Source organism: Pangasianodon hypophthalmus, chromosome 11 (genome assembly GCF_027358585.1).
Source record: "Pangasianodon hypophthalmus isolate fPanHyp1 chromosome 11, fPanHyp1.pri, whole genome shotgun sequence".
NCBI lineage: Eukaryota > Metazoa > Chordata > Actinopteri > Siluriformes > Pangasiidae > Pangasianodon > Pangasianodon hypophthalmus.
Window position 1 is genome coordinate 9,414,441 of NC_069720.1, and position 25,819 is coordinate 9,440,259.

The window sequence follows — 25,819 nt, forward strand, 5'->3', positions numbered from 1 at the left end:
CAGAGATCCAAATGTGTGCAAAGGGATGATTTAAGAAATGAGGCAAAAGACATGGAGAAAGTGAATGATGACCTGAAAACTGAACTAAGCAGAGATGGTGAAAACACAGCAACTTGAATGGCGCTGTGTGCATCCCATTAGTCATCTAACGAGAATATGCGAAGCAGTGTAAATGATGCTAAATATTTTTAATTCAGTGGTTGACTCCAGCTGTACAGTGCCTTGCACAGAGTGAGGGGGGAATAATCCATATATTTGTGAAAATTATTTAATGTGGTTCTGGTGTAACCAGTTGCCATCAGAAGTCACATAATTATTTAAATGGAGTACGTTAGAGAACATACCTAAACAAACAGCATCATGAAATCCAAGGGGCTATCAAAACAAGTTCAGGACAATGTTCTGGGAAAGTATCAGTCAGGGTTTGGTTATTTAAAAAAATAAAATAAAATAAAAATTTGAGCATCCTATGGACCACCTTTAAATCCATCATTAAAAGTATTGACCCAGACGGTGAATACTTATGCAACCAACGAATTAGATTAGATTAGATTCAACTTTATTGTCACTGAGCAGAGTACAAGTACAAAGCCAACAAAAAGCAATGAAATATCTGCTTTTATGTTTAATGAACCTTTCTGTCACAATTAAATACAGTGGGGTCCAAAATTCTAAGGCCACATTGTAAATCTGGGAGATAAACATATATAAATATATTCTATATTCAAGATTCTACACTATTTCTAGGTCCCAATTTAAATGTAAACAAATTTGTGATATTGACCACGTTAACCGATTTGGACAAAAGGTCAGATTTTCCTCATGTCTAATGTCTTCTGTTGAAGCATGTGTGCATGAGCTCGAGGTTCTATTGAAGCTCAAGTGCACACTGTCATTAAAGCAAAAAGGGGTCATACCAAATATTAAAAACTCTGAAATTCATGTAAATACTTCAAAGATTCTACTTTTCACTCAAGTTGTTGTCATTAATATAATTTGTAATTGTTGTAGTAAATTAGAAAAGAATGAAAAATAGAAGCATTTTCACTACAAGTCTCCAACTTTTGGACCCCACTGTATATTTTGCAACTTCAAATGTTAGGCATGTTGTGTAAATCAAATGGTAAAACTACCAAATAAGTGCATTTAAAGTTCAAGTTGTACCACTACAAAATGCAGAAAAAAGTCCAAATTTTTATTTTATTTTATTTTTTTAAATAACCAAACCCTGACTGATACTTTCCCAGAACATTGTCCTGGACCTGTTTTGATAGCCCCTTGGATTTCATGATGCTGTTTGTTTAGGTATGTTCTCTAACATACTCCATTTAAATAATTATGTGACTTCTGATGGCAACTGGTTACACCAGAACCACATTAAATAATTTTCCCAAACATATGGATTTTTCCACCCCACCCTCACCCCCCACTTCAATATTATGGGATATTTTGTGTAGATTCATGAAAATAAAATGCCAAATTAAGTCCATTTTCATTTCCAAAAGGGGGTTGAATACTTGATGCAAGGCACTGTACATCATGTGGAAATTGCACATCATAAACACACCAAAGAGCCTTAAAATCATCATTAACTTTATTATGCATAAGAAGATGCAGGATAAACATAGCACAGTTGCAGTTTCATTCAGTCAAGACATTATTGTTTGATCTGCTACGCATTATTCATGATTGTGTGCTGCGTCAAGACAATCTTTGTGATTTTGGCTGAGGCACTTGGTAACATGCAGTTATGGTTAAATATGCTAACTGACATGGCTCAAGACAATAGAAGAGCAAGGGAAGTCGACATTAAGTAGTGGCCAAAGGCAGTCACATTTCAGAATAAAGGGAATTCCACTGACCCTCAGCTAAATGGCTTGATCTGGAGTTGAGTATGCTATACAGGCATGTGCCGATAATAAATTTTCAACATGTTGTCACAGTTTATGACATTAACCCAGTATATAAAAATGACTTAATGTTTAGAAGGACCTTTTCTTATTAAGTAGCATTTAATCAAAAAGCCACTTCAGAGCTACAGATCGTTATTTTTCAAATTGTAATGCATTCAAGAAAGAAGATATGGTGTTGCCTTCAAATGCTAATGCTTCTCTCCCAATGAGACAGACAAACAGCCCAAATGAGACAGATAAGCCCAAATGTGCTGCCTGCCTAGACGGCCTCCTCCTAAATGGAAAAATAATGATGTCGTGCATGTTGATTATCATATGTTGTATAACTGATTATCGGCATAAGCCTCCTCCTGAATTGCGTTCAAGTTAGCATACTCGTATTTTGTCACTTCACTGTAAACGGATATAAATTATGATCATTTCAGTGTTGAGTAGTCCTTATGAACGGCTTTGTCAGCATGCTTCCAAGCCAGGCTTCATTTTACCAAACAGCATACGTTAAATTCACACACCCCATCCATTGTCATTATTAGAAAAATGTACAAAACCTAAAAGGTTCCCCCGAAAATATAACTTACACAGGCCCATTCTCAAACTCATTCAGTGATTACTGTCTTAGTGTGTTTGATATGTTGCTCTGGGAACAGCTCTGTGCAGTGTTGGGTTGCTCTGCCTGGTCTCGGTGCTGTAGGTAGTTTCAGAGCTTGTAGAGAGCTTGTCTCTAGTTGGTGTGCTTCAGTATTGGAGTAAGTCCATGTAACCTGACCTTGCATCCTGGATAGAGATTTGTCTGAAAGACGAGAAGAAACAATTTGAGGCATTCTAAAATATACGTCCTCAAAGACATATAGTCTGTGTCTGTGTCTTTTTAAACAGCTGAGGTAGAGGTAAGCTGAGGACTGTTTTAATCCCACTCCTGTACGCTCCTACACACACTCATGACCAATCCTGCACACTTCGGCAGACACTCTTGACCAATCCCAGCCGCTCATACGGAAAGTTTGACTAATCCTGCCTGCTCACACAGAAAGTTTGACAGATCCTGCCCTTTCCTTTAAATCCTCTTGACTAAATTACTTTAAATTACTAATCTTGTATTATAACGTATAATAACCTTATATGAGTTTTATGTACTTCGAGTACCATATGTATATGTTTAGTACCAAAGGTCACAAAAGTCCTGGATCTGCCTGAGATCGAGGAGTCGCATTCATAATCTGAATGTCTATGTGTGCAGACCTGCAAATCGTGCTAGTCATCTAGATGCTGCTCCTCCCAGGTGGAGGTGGGGATGGCGCTGTACGGGTCCATGATGACTTTAGCACAGCGGATGATCATGGCCACCAGCAGCAGACAGAGGAAGGCAATACATGCCAGAGTCAAGCCTTGGTCCACGTCCACAAACTCAGGGTCTGGCGTTGTTTCCTCCATCGCTTCTGCTTCGGTCTGTCCACATCGAGCTGGACCAGTGCTATCATCCTGATCATTTATCTGAGAGTGGAAGAGAGAGGAAAGAGAAACAGTTAACATAACACATATCTCTGTCACTGTCCAACTTACCTGCAATACTACCAAATGCTAGTCTTTTAGTTTATTTTTCCAGATTATTTTAATATCATGAACTAATTATGATCAAGTGCAGATCAGTGTGCTCTTACTTGTTAGCACACTTGCATGCATTGTGATATCATCCCAATGCTATTTAGCCTTTAATATGCTCTGTTTACTATTAGAAATTAATGCCCTTTTTACCCTGGCCAACTCTTCAGATTTTATAGCAATATGATTGGGGATCCTGTGTGCATGGTTTTTATAGAGATGGATGGAAGACGTCACTACCTAATAATAAACATTAAATCACTGTAAAATAAATTCAATTATTTTCAATGTTCCACACAAAATTTAGCCAAGTACATTACATTTCCTGTTGAAAAAAACAATACAGAAAGATTACTTTGGCTCAAACAGCAGCAGCTCCTAGCAGAGTTCTGGAAATGGATGTAGTTTTTTTGGCGAGGAAACACAGGACTCGTGAATTATTACCCAGAATGCTCGCTAAATACTGAAAAAAAAAAACCCTACTAATTCTTCTCTTGAGGTGACAGTAGTTCAGGGTCAACACTGTAAAGAGTACAGGGTCAGTGTGGCATGCCTCGAGCCATAAACAGTCAGAGAGATGCTGGACAACCTTGAAACCTGTGGTAGGTCTGTGAATGCAGGCACTGGCTCTTATTCATCATAGTTGCATAAAAATGACTAAAGATTTGAGTGTGCAGAATGGCATGCAGTTGAATCTGTGTTTTATTCATGATACTGTTGATATGGAGTTGAGTATAAAACAAGGAGGTGATTTGACTGTAGTTAAGAAACGTGCTTCAGCTGTGTGGACACCAGCTCCTGTACACTGATCCCTTATTTGCATGTCATATGCATACAAGATGCCACAGTTTACATTCATATACATCTAGTTTGTTTTAGGCAGGTGTTATGATAGTGAGCCAACACAGTGAAGCTGGGGTAGTGTCTGGAAATCCTTGTTTCATATGAGCAAAGTGCTGAAAGAAATTAATCAACAAATGAACAAAATAGCATGAATTAGCATTGTGCAGATATGCCAAAGATGAAAATGTCTATTTCCCGAGCCAGCTGTTTGTATTTTACAAACTATATTGATTCAAATTTAAGACCAATTCAAGTACTGATGGTTTGTCAATGGCCTAGAAAAACCTAAATATCCCAATATTCTAGACAGAAAATGGTGAATATGTGTAACACTGAATAGTGTCATTCAAAATGGTCGCTTTACACAATGTTTTCATTTGGCTGAAATGCTATAAATTGGCTGAAAAACAGAGCAGGCAAAACAGATTTGAAGTGAAACAGCAGAAGCATTTTTCATGCCGAACCATTAAAATCAACTCATTCTTTCTACAGTCCTGGGCTGACTGTAGTACTGGGTGATCTGAGTGGTTGGGCTAGATAAACTGCATGCATACACTACATATATTACACATATACTGTATACTAATAGTATTATACAATAACTATTGTTACTGTATATGTACTGTACAAATAAGCTCTATAGCATAATTGCTAGTGCCATGGCTCTATTAGCTTATCTGTCATGTTGCTACCTAACACTGCTGAGCTTGTTGTGGGAACACATGACCCCATGGAAAGCAATTTGAGTTGTTTTTTTTTTCTGTTAGGTGACAGGTAACTGGAGCTATGTATGTACAGAAACTCTCAAGTTCTTTATCTATAAAGCAAGACGTGAAGCAGACTGAGACCACTTTGTATTCACAATGCACAAATCAAGAGACCACAAAATGAACCAGAAACGAAATGTACTCAGACTACCTCTGAAGGTGGTCTTAGTACAGCTTACTTGTGGATCATTTTAGAGGGGTCTGAGTTCATTTGTTGTGTTCACATATACACAAAAAATGCTGAGTCATGGATCTGAGACCACTCGAAGCACCGAAATGGACCAAGTGTGAAAACACCCTAACAGACCATAGAGGATGCCAACCTTTTAGTGTTAGGCTGTTTTTACAAAGAGTGTGTGTATTTGTACACAGAGTTTAGATACTGAGCTAATACTGAGACGGATGATAAGTGCATACACACTATCCATTTGACATCAGAATCTCTTTCTGAATAAGGAGCCCTGTGTGTTCAGAGATTTCTGCAACCCTTCTTCCTAAATGGCAAGTGATCAGTCAACAGAGGGATCGTGAGCAAAATACAAAATGGCCCAATAAATCCTGGCTGCTTTCTGAAACCACTCTACACGCAGCAGTGCTTGAAATTGCCACTGTTTCAATTTGTATCCATATTTTATACTTTACCACACAGCCAGGATCTTATTTCCATCCTCTCAGGACTCTCATAACTCAGCTTTATCCTATTAAACTCTGTGCCTTCAGCCTATTAGAATTCCATATGGCTACTCCACTTAGCTGATAGAGAATTTGTTTATCGGTTTAGATTCATTCATCCATATTGATGAAAGGAAAAGAAATGAAGACAATGGACAGATGGCCTTTTTACAACCATCAGTCTGACTCGATTCAAGTGCAATTTTTGGTAATGCCTATTCTGGAGGGTCTCACTGCTGTGCTGTCTACACTCTTAGAGGGTTCTTTGAACAGTTCTTAACTTTCTTAAAGGGTTCTACTTTTTTTGGACAAGGAAACACTTTCTAAATGAAAACACTTTCTGACAAGGAAACATTGTCATAGGGTTCCACAGAACGATGAAAGGAAACTGCACCCTGAAACTCAAAACATGTTTATATTGAAAGAATTGTGATGTCTTTAGTGATTCTGGTGGTAGTTTGGTGGTTGATGCTGTATTTTCATTGCAGTGGTCTGCCTCATTGCTGTCATGGGGTGACACTGTTTGTGCAGTTACAATGGTGTTTAATAGTAAAAGAAAATTCACCAATCTCAAACGAAAAAGGATAATGATCAGGTTTTCCTGTTAGCTCGTAAAAGTAAAAGAGTGAGACCTTCCCTCACCATTTTCCAGCGACACTGAATGTCAATTCAACATAGAAGTAGTGGACAGTAAATGCTGGATCCTAGTTCCATAATGCAATGCAGCTATACAATATTTTAGAGTCATAAAGTCTGAGAATGTATTTTATTTCATCTGGATTATCACCAATATATAAATATTTATGGAAATAGACACAGAAATGCCCTTCATCTGCATGAGGATACTCTTGATGGCTTTTTAATTTCCACTTGTTTCTCTCTGGTGAAATTGATTTAAAAATAATCTTTGTAATATAAACATGTCTGAAAATGATTTCCATATGGATAAACAAAACACAGAAAAACAAATTTCCCTCACCATTTCACAATTAGGTTAAAGCAAATGCTGATGTAATCAAATGTTCCAATTGTCCAATACATATCGTCAAAAGATCATACAGAAACAAAAAACTGTTTTAAGACTGTTCTTGTATTAGTGTGTAGATGAAACAAAAAAAACAACTTTTGATTTGTTTGAGCTTGAAGACAATAATCTACATGAGGCCAGATATAGCGTGAAATACTGAAATGATTACTTCTTTACCTTCAGATAAAATGGCTGCTTTTACTTTTTCCCCCAATCCTGCTTTACTCCCCTGTCCAGCACACTTTGTCCTTATTTACTGGGTCTGCCTTTCTTTTTACACCCTGGGGATCCTAGCAACCTTCTCCCCTTAAACAGACACTGCCATTGGCACTTGTGTCCTTGTTTCTCCTCCGCTAGGCATACTGTCACAGCTGAATTGTTTAAGCTTGGCCTTCAGGGCTAGTAACAAATCATTCAGCTTCAATAAGGTGCCACTACTTGTCTTTTAAAAGCCTCTTCAGGGAGCGGGACACTCCTGCGTCAGCAGGTTCAGGGATTTTCCTCCCACATATACAGCTCTGTCTTTTGAAAAAGGTTACAAACCTAAGGGCTCATAGCAACAGTAACCTTGGTGACGCCATTAGCAATTTAATGAAGAGTTGACCAAAAACATGAAGCAGGAAACCTTTATTCTATGAACAAACTTGAGCCCAGAGTCCTGTTCACTTCAAGGCAGACTTAGCCGGCTTAACATCTCACTCATACTGAGAAAGGGATTAAGGAAAACTTGCTTTCATACAAAATTAAAAAGATATATGTATATATGGCATATAATAATAATAATAATAATAATGAAATTCAGGGTGTGGAAAGTAACAAAGTACATTACAGTACATGGTTCACTTTTACTTTTAATTGAGTTTTTACTAATATGTTCAAATTCGTAATGAATTTCAGCAATTCAGGAGGAGTGTAAGCCAATTAAAAGCCAGTATGTGCAAAGACCTAATCAGAATAAAGCGAAAGTCTACACTTCAGGTGCCAAATGCTTAGTCAGCAGCTGCAATGTCTAAGACAGAGGAGATAGGTGAGCATCTCTGGCTTATTTATCAGGTACAGTGGATATAAAAAGTCTACACACCCCTGCTGAAACGGCAGGTTTTTGTGATGTAAAAAAAAATGAAACCAAGATAAATCATGTCAGAACTTTTTCCACCTTCAATGTGAAATTACAACATATAAAAATTAACTGAAATACAAATTTAGAAACATTTTAGGGAAAAATAGGAAAAATAAAAAACTTACAATAACCTGGTTGCATAAGTGTGTACATTCTTTTGTAATTGGTGATGTGACTGTGTTCAGAATGAACAAATGACAACCAGCTGTCATTAATGAAATTATTCTGATTAACCCCAAATAAAGCCCAGCTGTTTCTGTAAGATATTCTTCACATCTTCTTCATTTCATCTGACTGCTGAAGCCATGGTCTGCAAAGAGCTTAGAAAGCCTGTACAGGCTTAATTGCAATTGAAAGGTGCTATTCATGATAACTGCCAGAGTTAGTCAAATAAACAGCTGGTTGTTATTGTGAAGACAGTTTTACAAGACAGACAATAAGACATGCTGTATTTCTTAACTACAAAGAGACTCTTTTTGTGTGTTTTAACTAAAAATGTTCGTTGGGTTACAACACAGTTTTGCTGCTGTATATGATATAAGCTCTCCTAACAGTCAAGCCTTTCTATGTACTGGTTAAACCCCTATGTGTGACTGAAGTATGCAGAGTGGACTACAAAATAAAAATAAAGGCAAAGTTTCCGTCCTGTAATAGCCCAACAAATCTACTACTCCAATCATATTGTTTTAAAACCGAACCCATTTATAATGCTACATAACTACATAACTCTTAATCACGTTTGAGTCTCAAATGATTTTTTTTTTCCAACATATGAACAATCAATTTTTCATTCATATTACATAGAGGATGTTTAGGGCTACATGAAACTCAAAGTGTTACAACTGCAGGTTTTTATAAATCTAAAATAAAAAGATATTAATTTACCTCCATATTTACACACACCAGGAAGATCCCTAAGCATGGGATGGGCTTATGAGGCTCCATTGGCATCAATTATGATTATATTGATCATCACTGAGATGAAGAGAAGATAGACTGATGATTTAAAAAAAAAAAATGTATGCTTGTATGGGTATGACCTGAGACATCATTACTAACTAGTGAACAGAACATATGTGCTAAATATCCGGCTTAAGGTGTGTATTTGAATGACTGCAAATTCAAAATGATACACTAATCCAAGATGTTATTAGCTGCATGGTAGTTTTTAGCTGTATCGCTCATAAGGGACATCTGTAGTAGCAGAGCAGTAAAGTCTTCTGGCTAATGTTCAGAAGTTTAGGAAGCTAACCACTTCAAAATCACTCCGGAATTACCATTTGCTATGGGAGCTGCTGAATACGGAAATCTATATTTACTTTAACTACATGATATCCAACTTGATCCAGCGTCTAAAGATGATCCTGAAGACTCTTGGCCAATCTGGCTAACCTCCCTTCACCAGCAATCTATTTAGGTGGTGCTTTTGTTGAGCAATTGAGGTTCTGGCCTAGTGAACACAAGATTATAATTTCAGATCCCAAGACTTCCAGAGAGCCACGACTGAGGCCTTAACAAAGGTCCTAAATCATCAACTGTTCTTAGATTGTATTGTCTGTCCCTTGCAAGACGCTCTGCCAAATCAATCACTGTAAATGTATAAGCTCAAACTAATGAAAAACTCTGAGCTCGCCAATGAACCTCTACTGTTAGTGTTCCCGTTCCTGTACTTGTTCCTGCTGACATTTTTACCTGTTTCTGTTGTTGATATTCTGCAGGGTCTAGAAATACTTCAGAAATTGTACTTTGATGCTATTATACTATACTTTAATGCCATTATTCTATATACTATAGTATTATTTTGAAGTACTTTAATACTTTAATACTTTACTTAAGTATTATTGAAATTGAATATTTGTACTCATACATTTCCAAGAAATAAAACCTCACTCCTGGCTGCACTCTATATATCAATAGGGTGGGCTTTCGGATTTTATTTACATTTCCATTTAAAGCAGTTAATTAAGTTCATCAGTGAAGAAAAGGACTATTAAGAATCACGCCAAGTCGTCATATGCTGTGTGCTTCTCATGCTACACAATGTAGTTAATGATAGCAATCCATGTTAGTCTGAATATGAATTAAGCCACCAGCCTGCAGTGTCAAACTTGAGAATGAGTGTCCTGGCCCTACCTCAATAAAATGTTTCAATATGCTGGGGTAAGCAAAGACTTGTATAAAATGTGGTGTCTTTTTTGTCTCCCTAGAAGGCATGAATGCGATCTAATTTGAAAAAAAAAAAGCATGTTGGGGCTAATTTGCTAATGCTAACTGGCTATATGTAACTAAGTAAGCCTAATTTCTTTGCTAATGCCTAGTTAAACTAGCACTGATTCCAGTAATTAAACATAAATTGGTTAGGCAGATATCAGTTGTTGTTTTTTTTTTTTGTTTTTTTTTAAAAAAGTGTTTTAACCACCACCTTTTGACACAGGGAAAGAAAACAGATGACTCAGCAGTTCTGCTTTTGCTGCTGAAGGAGATTTACGTTTCTTCTACCTCTTATCATTTAAGCTGTATTACAGCGCGACACCTTCGCTGTTTTCATAATTGCCTCTGGTGATTAACGGCCCAATCACAGACGGCGTTCAGGAAGGGTCAGGGCTGGCTCAGAAGATAACGGTGTGCTGCCGTGTATTGGGGAAGAGAGAAAGTTTCTGTGGTAAGAAAGTGAAAAAGATGCAGAGAGAGAGAGATAGAAAGGGATAAAACTGCATGTGTGAGAGAGAGAAGAAAGAAAGAAAGTACATGATTGAGCGTGAATAGTCAGGTTCCGTTGGTGCTGTTTGTGCCGCCAAAACAACAAGAACTAAAGCACAGTGTTCTGCTGTTTCATGTTTCAGTCAGTTCTTTTGCTTGTGAGGTGGAATAACACACTTTTTGGGTTCTCCAGTTCAAAATGCCGACAAACCTTAATGAGTGTGTGAGGCAAATGATGGTGGGGACAAAATGTTTGACCTTGTTGGGAATTTTAGCTGGTCCCTGTGACAAAACCCGCCTTTTTATTACAAAAGGTGCAGCTTTTATTTTAAAAAGCTACAAGAGCCAAGAGGTTTCTTTTGGTTACTGAGGTTAAGGTATGGAATTAGATTTAGGTGTAAGCTTTAATTAGCTGCATTAATAAATATGTCAGTGGAAATTTCTCAAAAGGATACTAAAACAAGTGTGTGTGTGTGTGCTGTAGCTGATCATTTTTTTCATTATGGCCCATCTGTCAGTGATGGAGTCTGAAGAGAGCACACAGGCTTAAGCCGCTTCAGTACAGACATCTCACACACACACACACACACACACACACACTACTTCCAGATGGAACTCAGAGATCTACAAGTGGCACCTCAAATCCAGATCCATTTGTTTGTATGTTTGCGCTTCTCTCCAGGGGTCTTTATCTCTCACACCCCTTCCGCAAATCCTCCCATTCTGATTTTTCTTTCTCTGTACCCTCTGGCCCTTTCTTCTTTCTCTGTCCTGCTAAAAAAAGAACACAGACCCCAACAAGCATCCCACAAATTCCACACAGCAAGAGTACACTGACACAATGCTAAGTACTTCAGAAGAGCTGCATGGCTGAAAACTCTCTGCTCTCTGATCACTGGTTATGGCTGCTCTTACAAATTAGTGCCAACCAAATTAAAGCATGCTGCTCTGTATGTGTGTGTTTGGGGGTTAGGGTTACACTACAGGGAATTTACACTGGAGGTGTCACATAAGCATTGCAGATGCATCACGGGAGTGCCAGGTCATGACTGTCTGTTTAACGAAAGTTAGAATCTGTGCCTTGCAAATGGCACACAAGTCTTTTGTAGCCTACCCAGGATTTGCACACATAAATCACTAAGTGTAACATGTGAAAGTGTCCAGGAAGACACATGCTGTGGAATACAATGTTTTTCTTCCACCGAAACATTCAACAGTTTTGCATGCTAGCTTGATGAGATAGATGAGTCTGCTAAAACACGTCTCCAGAATGAGAATCAGAATCAGAATGAACCTTTATTGCCAAGTGTGCTCACACACACACAAGGAATTTGACTTGGTATGAAGCTTCCAGAACACACATAGCAATAAGATGGCAAGACATATAATAATAAAAATTACAAATAATAATAATAATATGAGAGAATATATATATAACACTGTACAGTAGACACAATAGGCTTAAATGGAAGAGATATATGTACAGATATAATACTCCAAGACTCCAAAACTATCCAAAACTGACTCTATTGTGGTCTGTCTGGAAGCATGCCTGGTTTTATTAGATCTTCCTAAAGATGGGAACAGCCTACAGCAGTAACTATTTAGTTAGATTTAATTAGGTTCTTGGTGTACAGTGGACACTTAGGCTTCATCCACACATATATGGATATTTTTAAAAATGTAGTTTCTAGTTTCTGAACAGTGTTTTTAAAATGAAAAAACAACATGGTCAAAAGCTCATTCATCAATTTTTATCCTGGACTGACTTGTGGTTGGCCAAATGTTCTAAAATGAAACATAACAAATATGCGTGGCCCAAAGATGAGATGGAACTACTGCTTAATGTTACACTTGGTATGGAGCATATCATATTCTGATGCCTCCATATGAGGGTGTAATAATAAAATGAAGCAAAATTAAACTACAAACATGTCATTAAATTAGAAATTGCAGATCACAATGTAACAACATGGTCTGCAGCCATGATTAAAAACGAGTCCCAGCACATTCATAACACATGTAAAACTGGAATGGGCATGTGCTGGTTCATGCTCTGACACCAGCAATTTCAAACACACACATTTTTCCTGTCCACATAAAAACCCTTTCGAAGGGTTTCAAAAAAACTTCTTTCAGTGACCTAAATCTTGTGTCGTGCATTGTAAAAGCTAGTCTTACCATCCAGGCCAACTGGCAGCCCAGGCCACTAGGAAATCTCCCGGTGGTCCTGGACACCTCATAGGAAATTTCTTGCATCCCTGAATGCAGGGCCATGAAAAAGATTGAAGAATCTCCATCAGCTCCTCCTTGTTTTTTTTTTTTTTTGATCCACACCCATGAACTCACAACATTCTCGTTCTCACCATGAGCAAGAGTGCTGAACACACAGAATTCCTTCGTTTTAATCCATATTCCCGAACTGTGTTTCTTTGTTTTGTGAATCTTCTTTTTTTTTAATTCAATAAAGTTGATGCTTCCACTTTGAGTTTGTTTCTCATAATGACCTGGTTGTAAATTTGTATGATTGTGTTTACTGTGATGTGATATAGACTGATATTCAAATTTGGTGATGTCATAAATATTTCACTGCATTTCCACAGACAGTTTAGATGAGCTGCTCAGTATCTTATACACACTCTCATACATGGCTTCTGACTCTATAATAGAAATTTCACTTGCAGAGGCCATTCGACAAAAACTTCAAATAAAGAAAGCCTAGTTTTCTGCGAGATGAAATAGTAGTGCTCACCACCAAGTTCTACAGTAAGCATGTGGGACTCTGCTGACAGTGCCAAAACATATGAAATGCTGCTGTGGGTGTTTCTTTCAATAATTTATTTCATAATATCATATTTATATACTGGGGCAGCATGGTGGTGCAATGGGTATCATTCTTGCCTCACAGGTCCTGGGTCCCTGGGTCAGTCCAGAGCTTGTGTTCTCTCTGTGTCGCATGTTCTCTTCATGTCCGTGTGGGTTTCCTCCAGTTTCCTCCCACATCCCAAAAACATGGCCGGAGATGGAATGGCAACTCTAAATTTCCCATAGATGGAATGAGTTTGTGAATGTGTGTGTGCATGGTGCCTTGCGATGGACTGGTGTATTCCAAGCTCAGGTATAGTCCAGATCCACAGTGACTCTGACCAGGATAAAGCGGTTACTGAAGATGGATGACTGCATGAATGTAAACTACTCACTACTAGCTTATTAGCTACTTCAAACCTGGGAAGACCAGATATTGTGGCCATGCTGTTACTACAGATTTCAATCAAGTGGATATTAATTACTCTTTTTTCATTAAAAAAACACTGTATACTGCTATATATCTGACTTTTATTAGATAGCCACAGTTAGCTAATGTCAGAGTGGTCATGTCGATACAGGTTGCTATGTTTTTTCTATGCTAACTATTTTTTATCCACTTTAGAGTAAAGTTAGCTCCTCCATTTGCAGCTCTCTGGTCTGCTGCAACTCATCACAGTAGACTATTAGCCTCATTAGGTGTTGGGGCAGAAAAGTGGAGGAAGGCATTGTTCACATTTTGAATGGATGTGCTTGCTGTACATCTTGTGTTGTAACATCTAACCTGATCATCTGAGCTAACCAGCAGATCACATTGCCAGGAAATCTTCCAGTACTTTGATTGGTCACTCTTGTGGCCCATCATGTTAAATCTTCTTTCTGTTTTTGTTCTGTCTTTTTTGCAGGTTATTTAGATAAGAGAAGGTCTTCCTGTCTCTTATCAGCTTCTTTATATCATCCTGCATCTATAGAATGGGCAGGCAGAGTAGAATGCATCAGCATTATTCTCTAATGATGACCCCTTTAACACACCTTAAAGTTGCCAAAACAGACCCATTTGTTGCATAATTCTCTGGATGCCTCACACGCCTGGTCGTGTTTTAAAAATCAGAAGTAAATTTAAAAATCAGATGGTAGCTCAGCAGTTAAGGTTCCATGCTAGTGACCAGAGAGTTGTGAGCTGTAGCATTTCCTGGAACAGAAAATATGGGCAATTACAAGGGCAGCAACACTCCAGACATGGCCTTGGAACACTGTGTTCTGTAAAGGCAATCTTTAAGTTTTGCAGTGTTTCTGTGCACTCGTTGCTTTACCCTATTGAAAAAAAAATATGCTAAGTATACTTGCAGCCAAACTAATTGTCAGTATACTTTAAGTGTGTTAATGATTAGTTAACTTGAAGTGTGCTATTCTGGAACAACTAATTTTGTGCTAAGTACATTTTAGTTGTAATTAAATTGTAGTAAAGCATCACTTTAAGTGTATTTAGTGTACTTTTATGTGCTAAATTGGAACAGCTTCAAGTATACTTAGTACACTTTAAGTATATGCCTGTGTAAGATAATTGCTTGCTTGATTAATGCTTGATTGAAAAAAACTTTAAATTCAAGTATATTTTTGTAAAATATATTTTTAGAAAATATACTAAATTACAATTATTTTAAAGTGTGTTAAATGTATGGTAAAAATAGGTAAAAGCATGGTGGTAATACACTTTTTATATATTTAAAGTTAGTACAATTTTTTGTTAGTATATTTGCAATGTACTATTGAAACAGGAAATATATTACAAATACAATAAAGTATACTTTTTTTTCTCTAGGGTATGCCTACCACCGTATCCATCATATGCATTTGCCAGCACAATGCAAGGGGGGCATCATCAATAGCTGTCAAAAAAATAACATTAGCTACAGGCAATTAAACCTTTGTATTTGAGACAGTTGTAGGTGTTCTTGTTTTTTTTTTTTTTTTTCAGAAAGTAGTTAGTTAGAAAGTAGTTTAACTCCAAAGCACATCGATATTGCACAGTAATGCTGTTGTTTGGATGGTTAAAGTTGGGCTGCAGGGATGCTTTCTGGTAAACCAAGTAAAATTTTGCCTTGGGTGCCAAATAGTTCAGAGTTACATGAAGCCAGCCTATTGCATCTTTTCGAACTGCTGCTCATGCTTCTGACATCTTCTGACCTCCAATCAGGAAAAAAACAAAGACGTCCCCTCAACTCAGAATTCCTAAACGGAAAGTCAGGACGGTCTCCTCAACCCCAAAGTTCAGCATATGATGTCATGTCAACATGGCCACTCACGACATCAACAAAATAAATAAAATGTCACTTCATTACTTTAAATGAGTTTATAGTAGTATTTAATTTAGATCAATCAACATTGACAGATTAATTGGTTAAATCTATAACACTGACCATACAGAAGTAAATACAACATAAACTCCTGATCACTAATGCTAGCTGGCTAGATTGTTGCTAACCAAAGACATGCCTTAATGGAGGGGTCGAGGTTTGTTTGTGTATGCATATGTGTGTTTCGGGGCTGCTTTGCTCCCTTCACTGCTCCGGGATTTGGGACAGAGCCATAGGAAGTGAAATCATAAATGCCTTTACTGCATGCTGGTTCTCTCTCTCTCTTTCTGTCTTCAGAGGAGCAGGACAGTCCTCCCTACCTCAGTGATAAGGCACTTCGAACTCTAGAGAGGTGCTGTCACAGCGAGAAGAAAAAATCCATTTCACACTTCATCCCGATGCACCCAAAGTCAATTACCAGACTGTTATTCTTTTTATCGGCAGAGCAATATTTAATTTGAGCCTTAGAACAGCGGCCAAAGGTGCAGTTCAGAGTTAATGGCCAGACCAGGCTGGACCGGGCCCTCATCCAAATTGTATTTGGTGTCATATTCTCCACCAAGTAGTGACCTGCCAGCCGAGTGAGTAATGATACTGCGCTTCATCATAGTCATCATTTAACCAGTCAGAAGAGATTGATTAGAGATGGAACGATTTGAAAAAGTCTAACCTACTACCAAGAATCTTGCATAAGGTACAGTATATACTGTATATTTGTATTCTAAAAAGTTGTGTGTCTTAGATTGGAAGAACAATTGACTCAAGGTTTCTGGCTGCTAATAAGCCCACTCTCTCTAACACAGAAAATAGGACTGGCAATTTGTATTTTCTTGACTCTGTGAAATTAAATTAAATAAATGAGTGTCATTGCCAGGCCAGGAAGAGTTCAGCTGGCTCTTCATCACCGATTCCAGCTCGCCCAGTTGACTTCTGCCATCATATGGGGAGAAGGAGTCAAAGACAGATCATAATCCTCAAATTTTATGAAACTAGGAGGAAAGAAAAACATGTGTTGTCACTTTTGTTTTTCAGTGCTGATTGTAAATCAACACAATGTGGGCTTTTCTTGTGGAGTAAGGATAGTAGTGAAAGCTCCAAAGTGGTGACCCAGAATCAGTATGTAGGGACAGCTCACATAGGAATTGCTTATTGTATGTAAAGAAGAAGAAGATGATGATGAAGAAGAAGAAAAAGAAATTGGTTGTCAGGCATCTTCTTATAATTCATTCAATAGTTGCACTGAGTTACAGCAGAGAGTTAGTTAACAATCTACGAGCGCGATTCCATTGATGAAGGTATTAGCATTACAAATTGAAGCTTTGGAACCTGATCTGTTTGAGCAGATTGTACACACGAGGAGATGAGAGAGCTAGACCGACTAATGAACTAAAGAACTAAAGCTGCATCAGCCTCTTTAGGTAGAGATAAAGCAAAGGGTAATGCTGTGTTCAAGGCAAAGTAAAGACCAGTAAAAGCCACCAAAAACACCAAAATTTCAACTCAACTTGGGGTCAACTTGGGGTAACATGTAAAATGTTAGAGAAGCGGATGGAAAGAAGAGAAGATTCTGGATTATATTCACTTGATTGCTCCGAAGCAATAATTTCCATACCTACAGATTTCCCTATTTAACAGTATGGCAAAAAAAAAAAAAAAGCTGCACTTTAGAAGCTCAAGCTATTAAAAAACCATTAAACACTTTGTTATTCATAGAAAGCTGGCTGTATCAACAAAATCTGATTAAATCTTTTTTTGTGTAATTCATTCTCGCACTGTTGAAAACTCAGTCCATCAACTGCCAAAGCAAGACATTTGTCACAGAAGAGACGTCGTCCAGAATACAAATGACCATATTAACTTGTCAGAGTCAGACAGATGGAGGAAATACTGGATTAAATCACTTAAATTAGTTTGTCAGGACAGTCTCGGTCTTGAAGCGTCTGATATCATTTATATAAAGTAATTTATACAACAGACTTTCTTTAAAGACTTTTCTTAAGATTTCTATCACACATTCGCAGCTTAATAATGAATGTAGCTTATGTAGTCATAATTATAACAATTCGAACAATTTAGGAACAAAATCATTTTATTGCATTTATTTATTGCATTATATTATTTTAAATAAACACCTGTTGAGGGGAGCTTGTGATTTAAAGCAGCAGAGTCAATGTTATCCAATTAGCTAACTTTGCTATTTGCTAAGCTCACCAGTATTGCAGTTAATTACGTTTTAGTTCCTAAGAGAGCCATATATTGTGATTGTGATTAAAATGCAATTAATTGTGCAGCCCTTGTATGGCGTTTAATGAAATATTTAGCTCTAGCTGCTGCATTTGGGTGCTAAATGGACATGAACTAGCAATTATATCCACTTTAATAGGAACACATGTACATTTGTACATCTGGCAGCAGCAAAATGCTATCATGCAGATACAGGTCCAGAGCTTCAGCTTCACAGCTGTAAACATGTGAAAAAAGTAAAAGACTACGACGTTGTTCCGATCTTCAACTGTCCAGTGTTGGTGAGCCTGTGTCCACTGTAGCCTCAGATTCCTGTCCTGGCCTAATAGGAGTGGAAGATGACGTGGTCTTCTGCTGTTGTAGCCCATTTGCCTCAAGATTTAATGAGTTGTGTGTTCTGAGATGCTTTTCTGCTCACCATGGTTGTAAAAAGTGGTTATTTGAGCTACTGTAGCTTTCCTGTGTAAACTTCACAGACTGTTAGGTGTGAAAATCCCAGGAGAGCAGCAGTTTCTGAAATACTCTAATCAGCCTGTCTGACACCCAAAACCATGCCTCAGTTAAAGTCACTGAGATCACATTTTTACCCACTTCTGATGTTAGATGTGAATATTTTTTGAAGCTCTGGATCTGTATGATTTTATGCATTGCACTGGATAATTTCAATTAAAGAATAAGCAGCTGTACAGGTGTTCCTATTAAAGTGGCCGGCGAGTATATGCTTTTGTCAGTTGCATTACTAAACCTTAGTTATTTGTGTTGCTACTCTGCTACACTGTTCTTATCAGACAGTTATTCAGAAACAGCTCTGGGAAAAAAAACTAATGAAAAATTACTTTTAAAAAAGTATGCATAACCAACAAGTTAACCATGTTTTTTTTTTAGGCAGAAAGGTGACAGATTGCTGATCCATCTGAGCCATCATATAAATACTTTGTTTACTGTAACATAATGATGTCCATGGCGTATGTATATGCATAGCGTATATCGACAGTGTTACAGTCGCAATACTGTAAGGTGCTTTGATTCAGTAGCTTGGAATGACTTACAGAAATATCTTAAACTTAATCTCATTAGCAGATTTTAAGCTATTTTGAAGGGAATTGCTTCTGTACACTTTTAGTTGTTTTGCGGAGTCGTCATGTCCTGTGTCTGAATCGTGTGTGGTGCCTTCTTGGGCAGTCTATAAAATAGATTTTTGTCTCAGTGTGCCTACCCTGGTTAAATAAAAGTTAAAAAAAACAAATAAATAAGTAGATAAGTCTAAATTAGTAGCACCTTAGATTATCGTGTTACTCTGAAGGTAGATTGAAATTAAAACAACATTGAACAATTATGCAACACATAGACAAAGACCAACAACTTTTGCAAAATAACAACAAAAAAAAATCCAAGAGCTGAGCCGGCTCACCGAAAAGACATGGAATCTCATCAATTAGTCAAATTTATTCACATATAAATTAACACTTGATCTCTGAAGCAGCATGCTACTCACGTTTCTGAATCATAAGTGTTGAATATTCTGTCAACTTAATAACGTACACAATAACTCAGTGTTATAGTTGCAACATTATTTATCATTCTGTAATAAATGTATGTATTAATAATAAATCAACCCTTGGGTGCTCTAGTATATACAGCATCCTGTAAATAAAATATATAAAAACCCTAGAGGAACTTCAGTTTGATGGATTATTAATAACACAATAAAGTCAGAGTACACACCTGACAGAAGCGACGTGTACAGCGTCTTTAATGATTATGTCTTGTGGTCATACATTTGAACTGAGTTTTGAAACCTGGGTATAAGTTTAAACAGTGGATTAAAATGACCAAGCAACCTAGTTTGAACTTTTGTCCCTTCCTCAAAACAACTATATCTTAACTTGTATCATTTCTGAGCAGTCTTAAGCAATCTTAACTTGTATCATTTCTGAGCAGTCTTAAGCAATCTTAACTTGTATCATTTCTGAGCAGTCTTAAGCAATCTTAACTTGTATCATTTCTTGAATGCAGTTCAGAACAGAACCGGGATCAAGCCTGAAACATCTCACAACAAATTCTCTTCCAAGCCAAAAAGCACAAGGTAAAAATGTTCCAATTTCATTTGGGACATGCATGATTACAATGCACAGAGTGTGTGTATCCATGCTCTAAATTTCACAGAGACATGAAGTGTTGAGTTACCGTAGTGAGGTAGGAACGGAGTGTCCTACCTGTTCTCACATCCTGTGGAGTGGAAAGTGGGGAGAAAGGGAGTCCCTGCTGCACGCCAGCTACGATCGGGAGGCTTTCGCTGCTGCAGCATCCAGCTCTCAGTCTCGCTGCATCAACCAGAGACAGTGTGTGTGTGTGTGTGTGTGTGTGTGTGTGTTTGTGTGTGTGTGAAAGAGAGACAGCGAGCAAGTGAGAGAGGGTGTGTGAGTGAGTATGAGCGGTGGGGAGAAGACAGAAAGTCTCTCTCTCTCACACACACACACACACACACACACACACAGTGTAATGGCCCAATAGGATGAAGTGTGCAGCCATGTGTAAAGGCAGGATGAGACTCACAGACAGATACGTATTCTTACTCACATATATACAGTATACATACTATACATAATATGAAATATTTTGACTTCCACAATTGAACAGTAGCCAATTTGTAAAACCGTTGAATCACATCAAAAGACTTGTCCTTTTCATCAAGGGCTTTTTCTTGATACTTTCATTTATCTACATTTGTTCTCATAATGTGTTATGTACGCTTATTTGAATTTTACACATTGCACCACATTCGTTAAAGGTATATAAATTGATATTTATTAAGATAAGATAAGATAAGATAATCCTTTATTTGTCCCCCAAATAGGGAAATTTGCATTGTTACAGCAGCAAAGGACAGGAGACATAATACTTATAATAGTAATTATATACATGAGAAGCTGTCAAGATAAAAAGATCTAAAAAATATTTTTTAAAAATATATTAGACTGACTAGTTCTGGCTACGTGTCTCTCTTGAATGAAGAAAACATCCTAATTCATGCTCTTGTGTGTCATGCAATTGTCTTTTTAATAAAACGGAACTTGACTGTATTTCACCACTTGTGTGTACAGTACCAGTATGCCATGCTCTCCAAAAGCATCAAAAGTTTTGCATCCATCACATTTTTATAGTATCTATACAAGACTGATATTAGACGTCTGAGAATCGACCAATACTTGCTAACTGATCCAATTTTTTTGCACTTCATTAATTGCAGCAGAGTCCATACTGATACTGATAGTAGATCGCTGTATTCCTTGTTAAAATGGATCAAGATTGTATACACAAGCTATTGGTACTAACGATTTTTGAAACCATAATTCCATTTATTTTTCCAGCAAGCAATAGGAGCCAGAATAGAACCATGGAGTTGAAATCTTTCCCAATAGACAAAGAAACTAGCTGCTATAGTGGTAGAGTTAATTACAGCCCTAAGGTTGTGGGTTCGATCCTGAGTTCGGTTGACCACATGGTGTTTGACTACTCCTGCATGCGCTCTAACAAGCAGGGATTTGTGAAGACAGAACTTCACTATAAAGTAATGTAGATGTGACAAATAAAGGCTTTTATTAAAATATGTTGGACCAATGTTGGCAAGGTGTTTCCAGCGTTGAAAGTAAGGTGGCCCAGTTTTGGCCCAAAGGACAAAACGACTTGTCAGTTTGCTACCTGGATTGGAACACATAATAATAAAATAATAAGCATAACAAGGTCCCCAATTGAGCAATATACTTTATTAATGCTTAAGATTAACAGAATGAGTTAACAAGACTTTAATACTTAATTATTAGCTTTTTAATGAGATATTCATACATGATATTGTTAATGTGTATGCTTTATTATTCCTGATGTGCTAAGGATTAGTGTATGTATTCATTCATGCATCGTTATTAAAGCATTAGTTAGATATTGATATACTGCTTATCTCTGCACCTTATAGTAAAGTGGAACCAGAAATACTTTAACAAAAAAGATATTTTAAACATTTTCCTCCAAAAATGACAGAAATGTTTGCTAGATTTGTACATAATGCTTTTGTAATCATAAAGACTGTCCTGTGCTCATCCCAGGACTGTGTTCCTCCTGTAATACAATAGGTGAAGTCATAACTTTTTTCCTTAGTATCATTCCTTTCCTAGGCCATGTCTAATGTCTGAACTGTATTGGAATTGTACAGGAAGAAATTAGCAATTTATTTTGTTCCACTTTGAACTTTGAATGTGTAAAATAAACTATCTTGCCATTACATAAAAAAATGGGCTAAGTGGACATTTAAAATCAGTAAATAAAGAATTGGCCACATTGGGTTAGGATTTTTAATGGTAAATATTTTGGTGAGGCATACACACAGTGTGTCTTGCTGATTGACTGGATTTGGGCTAACAGAAGAAATCTGTAAATTAGATTTTTCCTTTACCACTGTGCTTCTACTAGCCAAAGTTTTAGACATGTTTTAGACGATTACATTTACTATGTATAATATATATTATACTACGTATATTATACTGCATGTTCAGACATGCTAATTTAGCAAAAACATCCTGGGACAGTTAGTCAAACTGTGATATTCGATTTGAATTCTAGACCACTACAACATCTAGACAGAGCCTTTAGCAAACTTGCTTAACATGCTTAGTTAGCTAGCATGCTATGTCATTAGAGGTGTTGAATTTGGAGGCGATGCTAATGATGCTGAGCTGTAGGACAGACAGCCTGACAGTCTCACCTTCCTTTCCTGTGTTTAGTTGAGTTGGCACAGGTGCTGCATCGTCTGCCACCTATCACCATCCTGTAAATATACTGTGTAACAAGGACAAATGAGACAAGACTGTGAAAAAAAAACTATTGGCGCAGAGCAACTTTCATTGTTCTCACTGTTTGACCTCCTCTCTCTTTTTCTTTTTGGTTCTTTCTCTGCATTGCCTATAATTAATGTTGCTTCATTTTCTCAAAAAAGAAAAATCCACTCACTGAAATCCAAAGGAAACTAAATTGCTAGAATGCTCAGAGGATCCAGTCTCTAGCCTCTAGCACTTTTGTGATATACAGTAAATAGATGTACAGTAAAACAGATACACACACAGTGCTAATAATATATTTTCATATTAAGATCATTTCCAAATCTTTCTTTATGGCTTGTGATAATGTAGCAATAGTGAATGTAAAGATATTACTATATGCGCATCACTTAGAGCATGAGTTATATCTGCGAAATTTTTTTAAACTCATATTCACTCTCATCCATTGAACACAATTATTGGATTGTCCTTTACCACAAGGACACATTAAATGCTCCTTTAAATCTGTCCAAAATAAGGTCAGTGAACGAGATCTGTGTTATCCCAGGAGCACCAACTTTGCTTAAAACTTCTGCATACTTATGCGGCCTCATGCAAATTGGAATGTAGAGATAGTGCCAATAACAGTGTCTGTATCATGTGTGTTGAACATTGTGGTGTTCTGAATAACCGATTACTGGCACATGACCTACACAAGCACACAGGGAATGTTTTTCTGGTTCCAGTGTAACATCAGGGATTCATTAGTGCATCTGTTCGACCATGACTACCCTCATTTCAGCCCGGCTCTCAAAACAGCAGGACTGCAGAAGAGGCAGAAAACATGCATGGAAAAAAGAGCTTCTATCATTCTTGCCCTGTAGATTTTACTGAAAAGTTAAAAGCTAGGACCAGCGTTTTGCTAACATTTTCACATTAAGCTAACAATCTTTGTGGACTAGATATCATGCTTAAAGGTCTGGAGCCTGTTGGTTGTGCATGGATTACTGAGTTAGCCAGATTGGATTGTTAAAGATGCGACATGCCCCTGGACTTGTCTGTTCTTCTAAGCTGTTGTTGGACTTGTTACCAAGACAAGAGGTCTGTAAGCTCAAAACTGCTTAGGAGCAGGCTTACACAACATAAACAAGATTAGAGAGAGGTATTGTATACTGTAAATATAGATAATTGCACACATGCTTTACATATATATATCACTATTATAAAATTGAGGTCATGTAATTGCTTTTGAAATGATTAAAAAAACAAAAAGTGCCACAATTTGAACAAGCATCTGACTTCATAAGTCTATGGAGAGACATTTTTAATTAAATCATCTGTGACTGTTGCCATTGCCACCAACAGCGTAATTGTAGGAGGACTGTTTGTTGCTCACACAGTGGAGTCCAAAAGTCGGAGGCCACATTGAAAATCTGGGATTTTTTTTTTTCATTTAAAATTGGAAATAAACAGAAGGTTTTAGAATTTTAAAAATATATATATACAGTATATATATATATATATATATATATATATATATATATATATATATATATATATATATATATATATATATGTTCAATACCTTGAATAGTTAATATTCTCTGTCTCTATTTTAATGTAAGCAAATTTGTGATATTGACCATGTTAACTGCTTTGGACCAAAGGTCAGATTTTCCTCATGCCTAAGCTTTTCTATTGAAGCATGTGTTCAGTCAACACATCAATGTATTTGATCTAAAATGGATCATAAGGTTTTGCACAAACTCGTGGAGTCCATGCCACCTCGAACGTACACTGTCATTAAAGCAAAAAATGGACGTACCAAATACTTAGAAACTCCGAGACTCTACTATAAAGCTTCTACTTTTCATGCAAGTTATTGACAATAATATAATTTGTAGTGAAAATTGCTGTATTAAATTTAATACAGAAGCATTTAATAAGAAGCATTTTAGAAGCATTTTCACTAGTAGTCCAGACTTTATATGCAGTATATTGGTCTATTCAGGATTGATACATTCCCTGGATATTTTCACCCTTACAGACTCTTGGAGTCATGGGTCTGAATTATTATGTCATTGCCAGTGACATCCTGGACCAGAACCTTTCAGCACACATCATGGTGAGCCTGCTCATCAATGGTTATGCCATTCACCACCTCCTCATTATCACTTCCATTGTAATCTGTTGAAGGTGAAGTCAGTGATTTTGAAATAACTAAAGAACACTTTTTGTAATATATGGGTCTCATCATATTCTGGCCTACCTACATCCAACCAATCAAGACTAGGAAAAGTGTTTCCTTTTGCACTAGCCTTCAGGCGATCCAGCCTAGGTAGTGAACACGCATGTAGAAAAACACTAACTGGAAAACTTCACCCTGAAACACATTAAATATGTTTTTATTGAAATATTTGTGCTTAGTGATTCTGGTGCTAAGTGTTTGGTGCTGCATTTTTGTGATTGACATCACAAGCCGGCATTGCTAGCAAAGTTACAATGCCATTAATAGGAGAAAAAAATGTCAAGAATTTCAAACATAAGTGATAACAGTCAGGTTTCACTGTTAGCTCCTAAAAATGAATGTGCAAAAGCATTTCTTCTCAATTACTATTTTCCAGCATCGTCCAATGTCATATTAATGAAAAATCCAGTGTAGAATAGTGGAGACAGCAAACGCTGGACTCAAAGTGCCAGAATGCAATGCAGTTAGATGACGCATTTGAGCTGAGTTATGCGGAGACACGGCTCGGCTAGTTAGCGGTCCGTGTGATGACAAGCATGATGGTGCTAATGGTGGTATTAGCAAAAAGTTCATCTGTTTATTTGTTGCATTGCTCTCTTTAGGTAGTAATGAACAAGGCTTATTTTCCACTGGCACCACTGTCTGTGGCAGTTGAACAGCATTTTGGGTAATCGTTAACCAAAGTTAAAACAGACCAACATGTTTTTTTAAAA

The 25,819-nt window shown here is 37.2% G+C and overlaps 1 protein-coding gene across 2 annotated transcripts; it reads right to left on the reverse strand.

Annotated features, from left to right (window-relative positions):
- Positions 1-1,576: 1,576 nt before the first annotated feature.
- On the reverse strand, positions 1,577-20,471 carry LOC113536412 (cortexin domain-containing 1 protein). Of its 2 annotated transcripts, none has more exons than XM_026930299.3 (3): positions 20,264-20,471; positions 3,153-3,404; positions 1,577-2,703 (listed from the first exon to the last, which is right to left on the reverse strand). In XM_026930299.3, exon 2 carries the CDS (start codon positions 3,342-3,344, stop codon positions 3,165-3,167), a length of 180 nt encoding a protein of 59 aa, XP_026786100.1. In that variant the 5' UTR covers positions 3,345-3,404; positions 20,264-20,471; the 3' UTR covers positions 1,577-2,703; positions 3,153-3,164. The 2 variants fall into 2 exon arrangements, with proteins under 2 accessions (XP_026786100.1, XP_034164337.1); XM_034308446.2 differs by lacking the exon at positions 20,264-20,471 and adding an exon at positions 19,773-20,135.
- Positions 20,472-25,819: the final 5,348 nt, after the last annotated feature.

Bases quoted from the DNA above. Each gene is read 5' to 3' on its own strand.
- LOC113536412 (XM_026930299.3), bottom strand. From the start codon at position 3,344: ATGGAGGAAACAACGCCAGACCCTGAGTTTGTGGACGTGGACCAAGGC.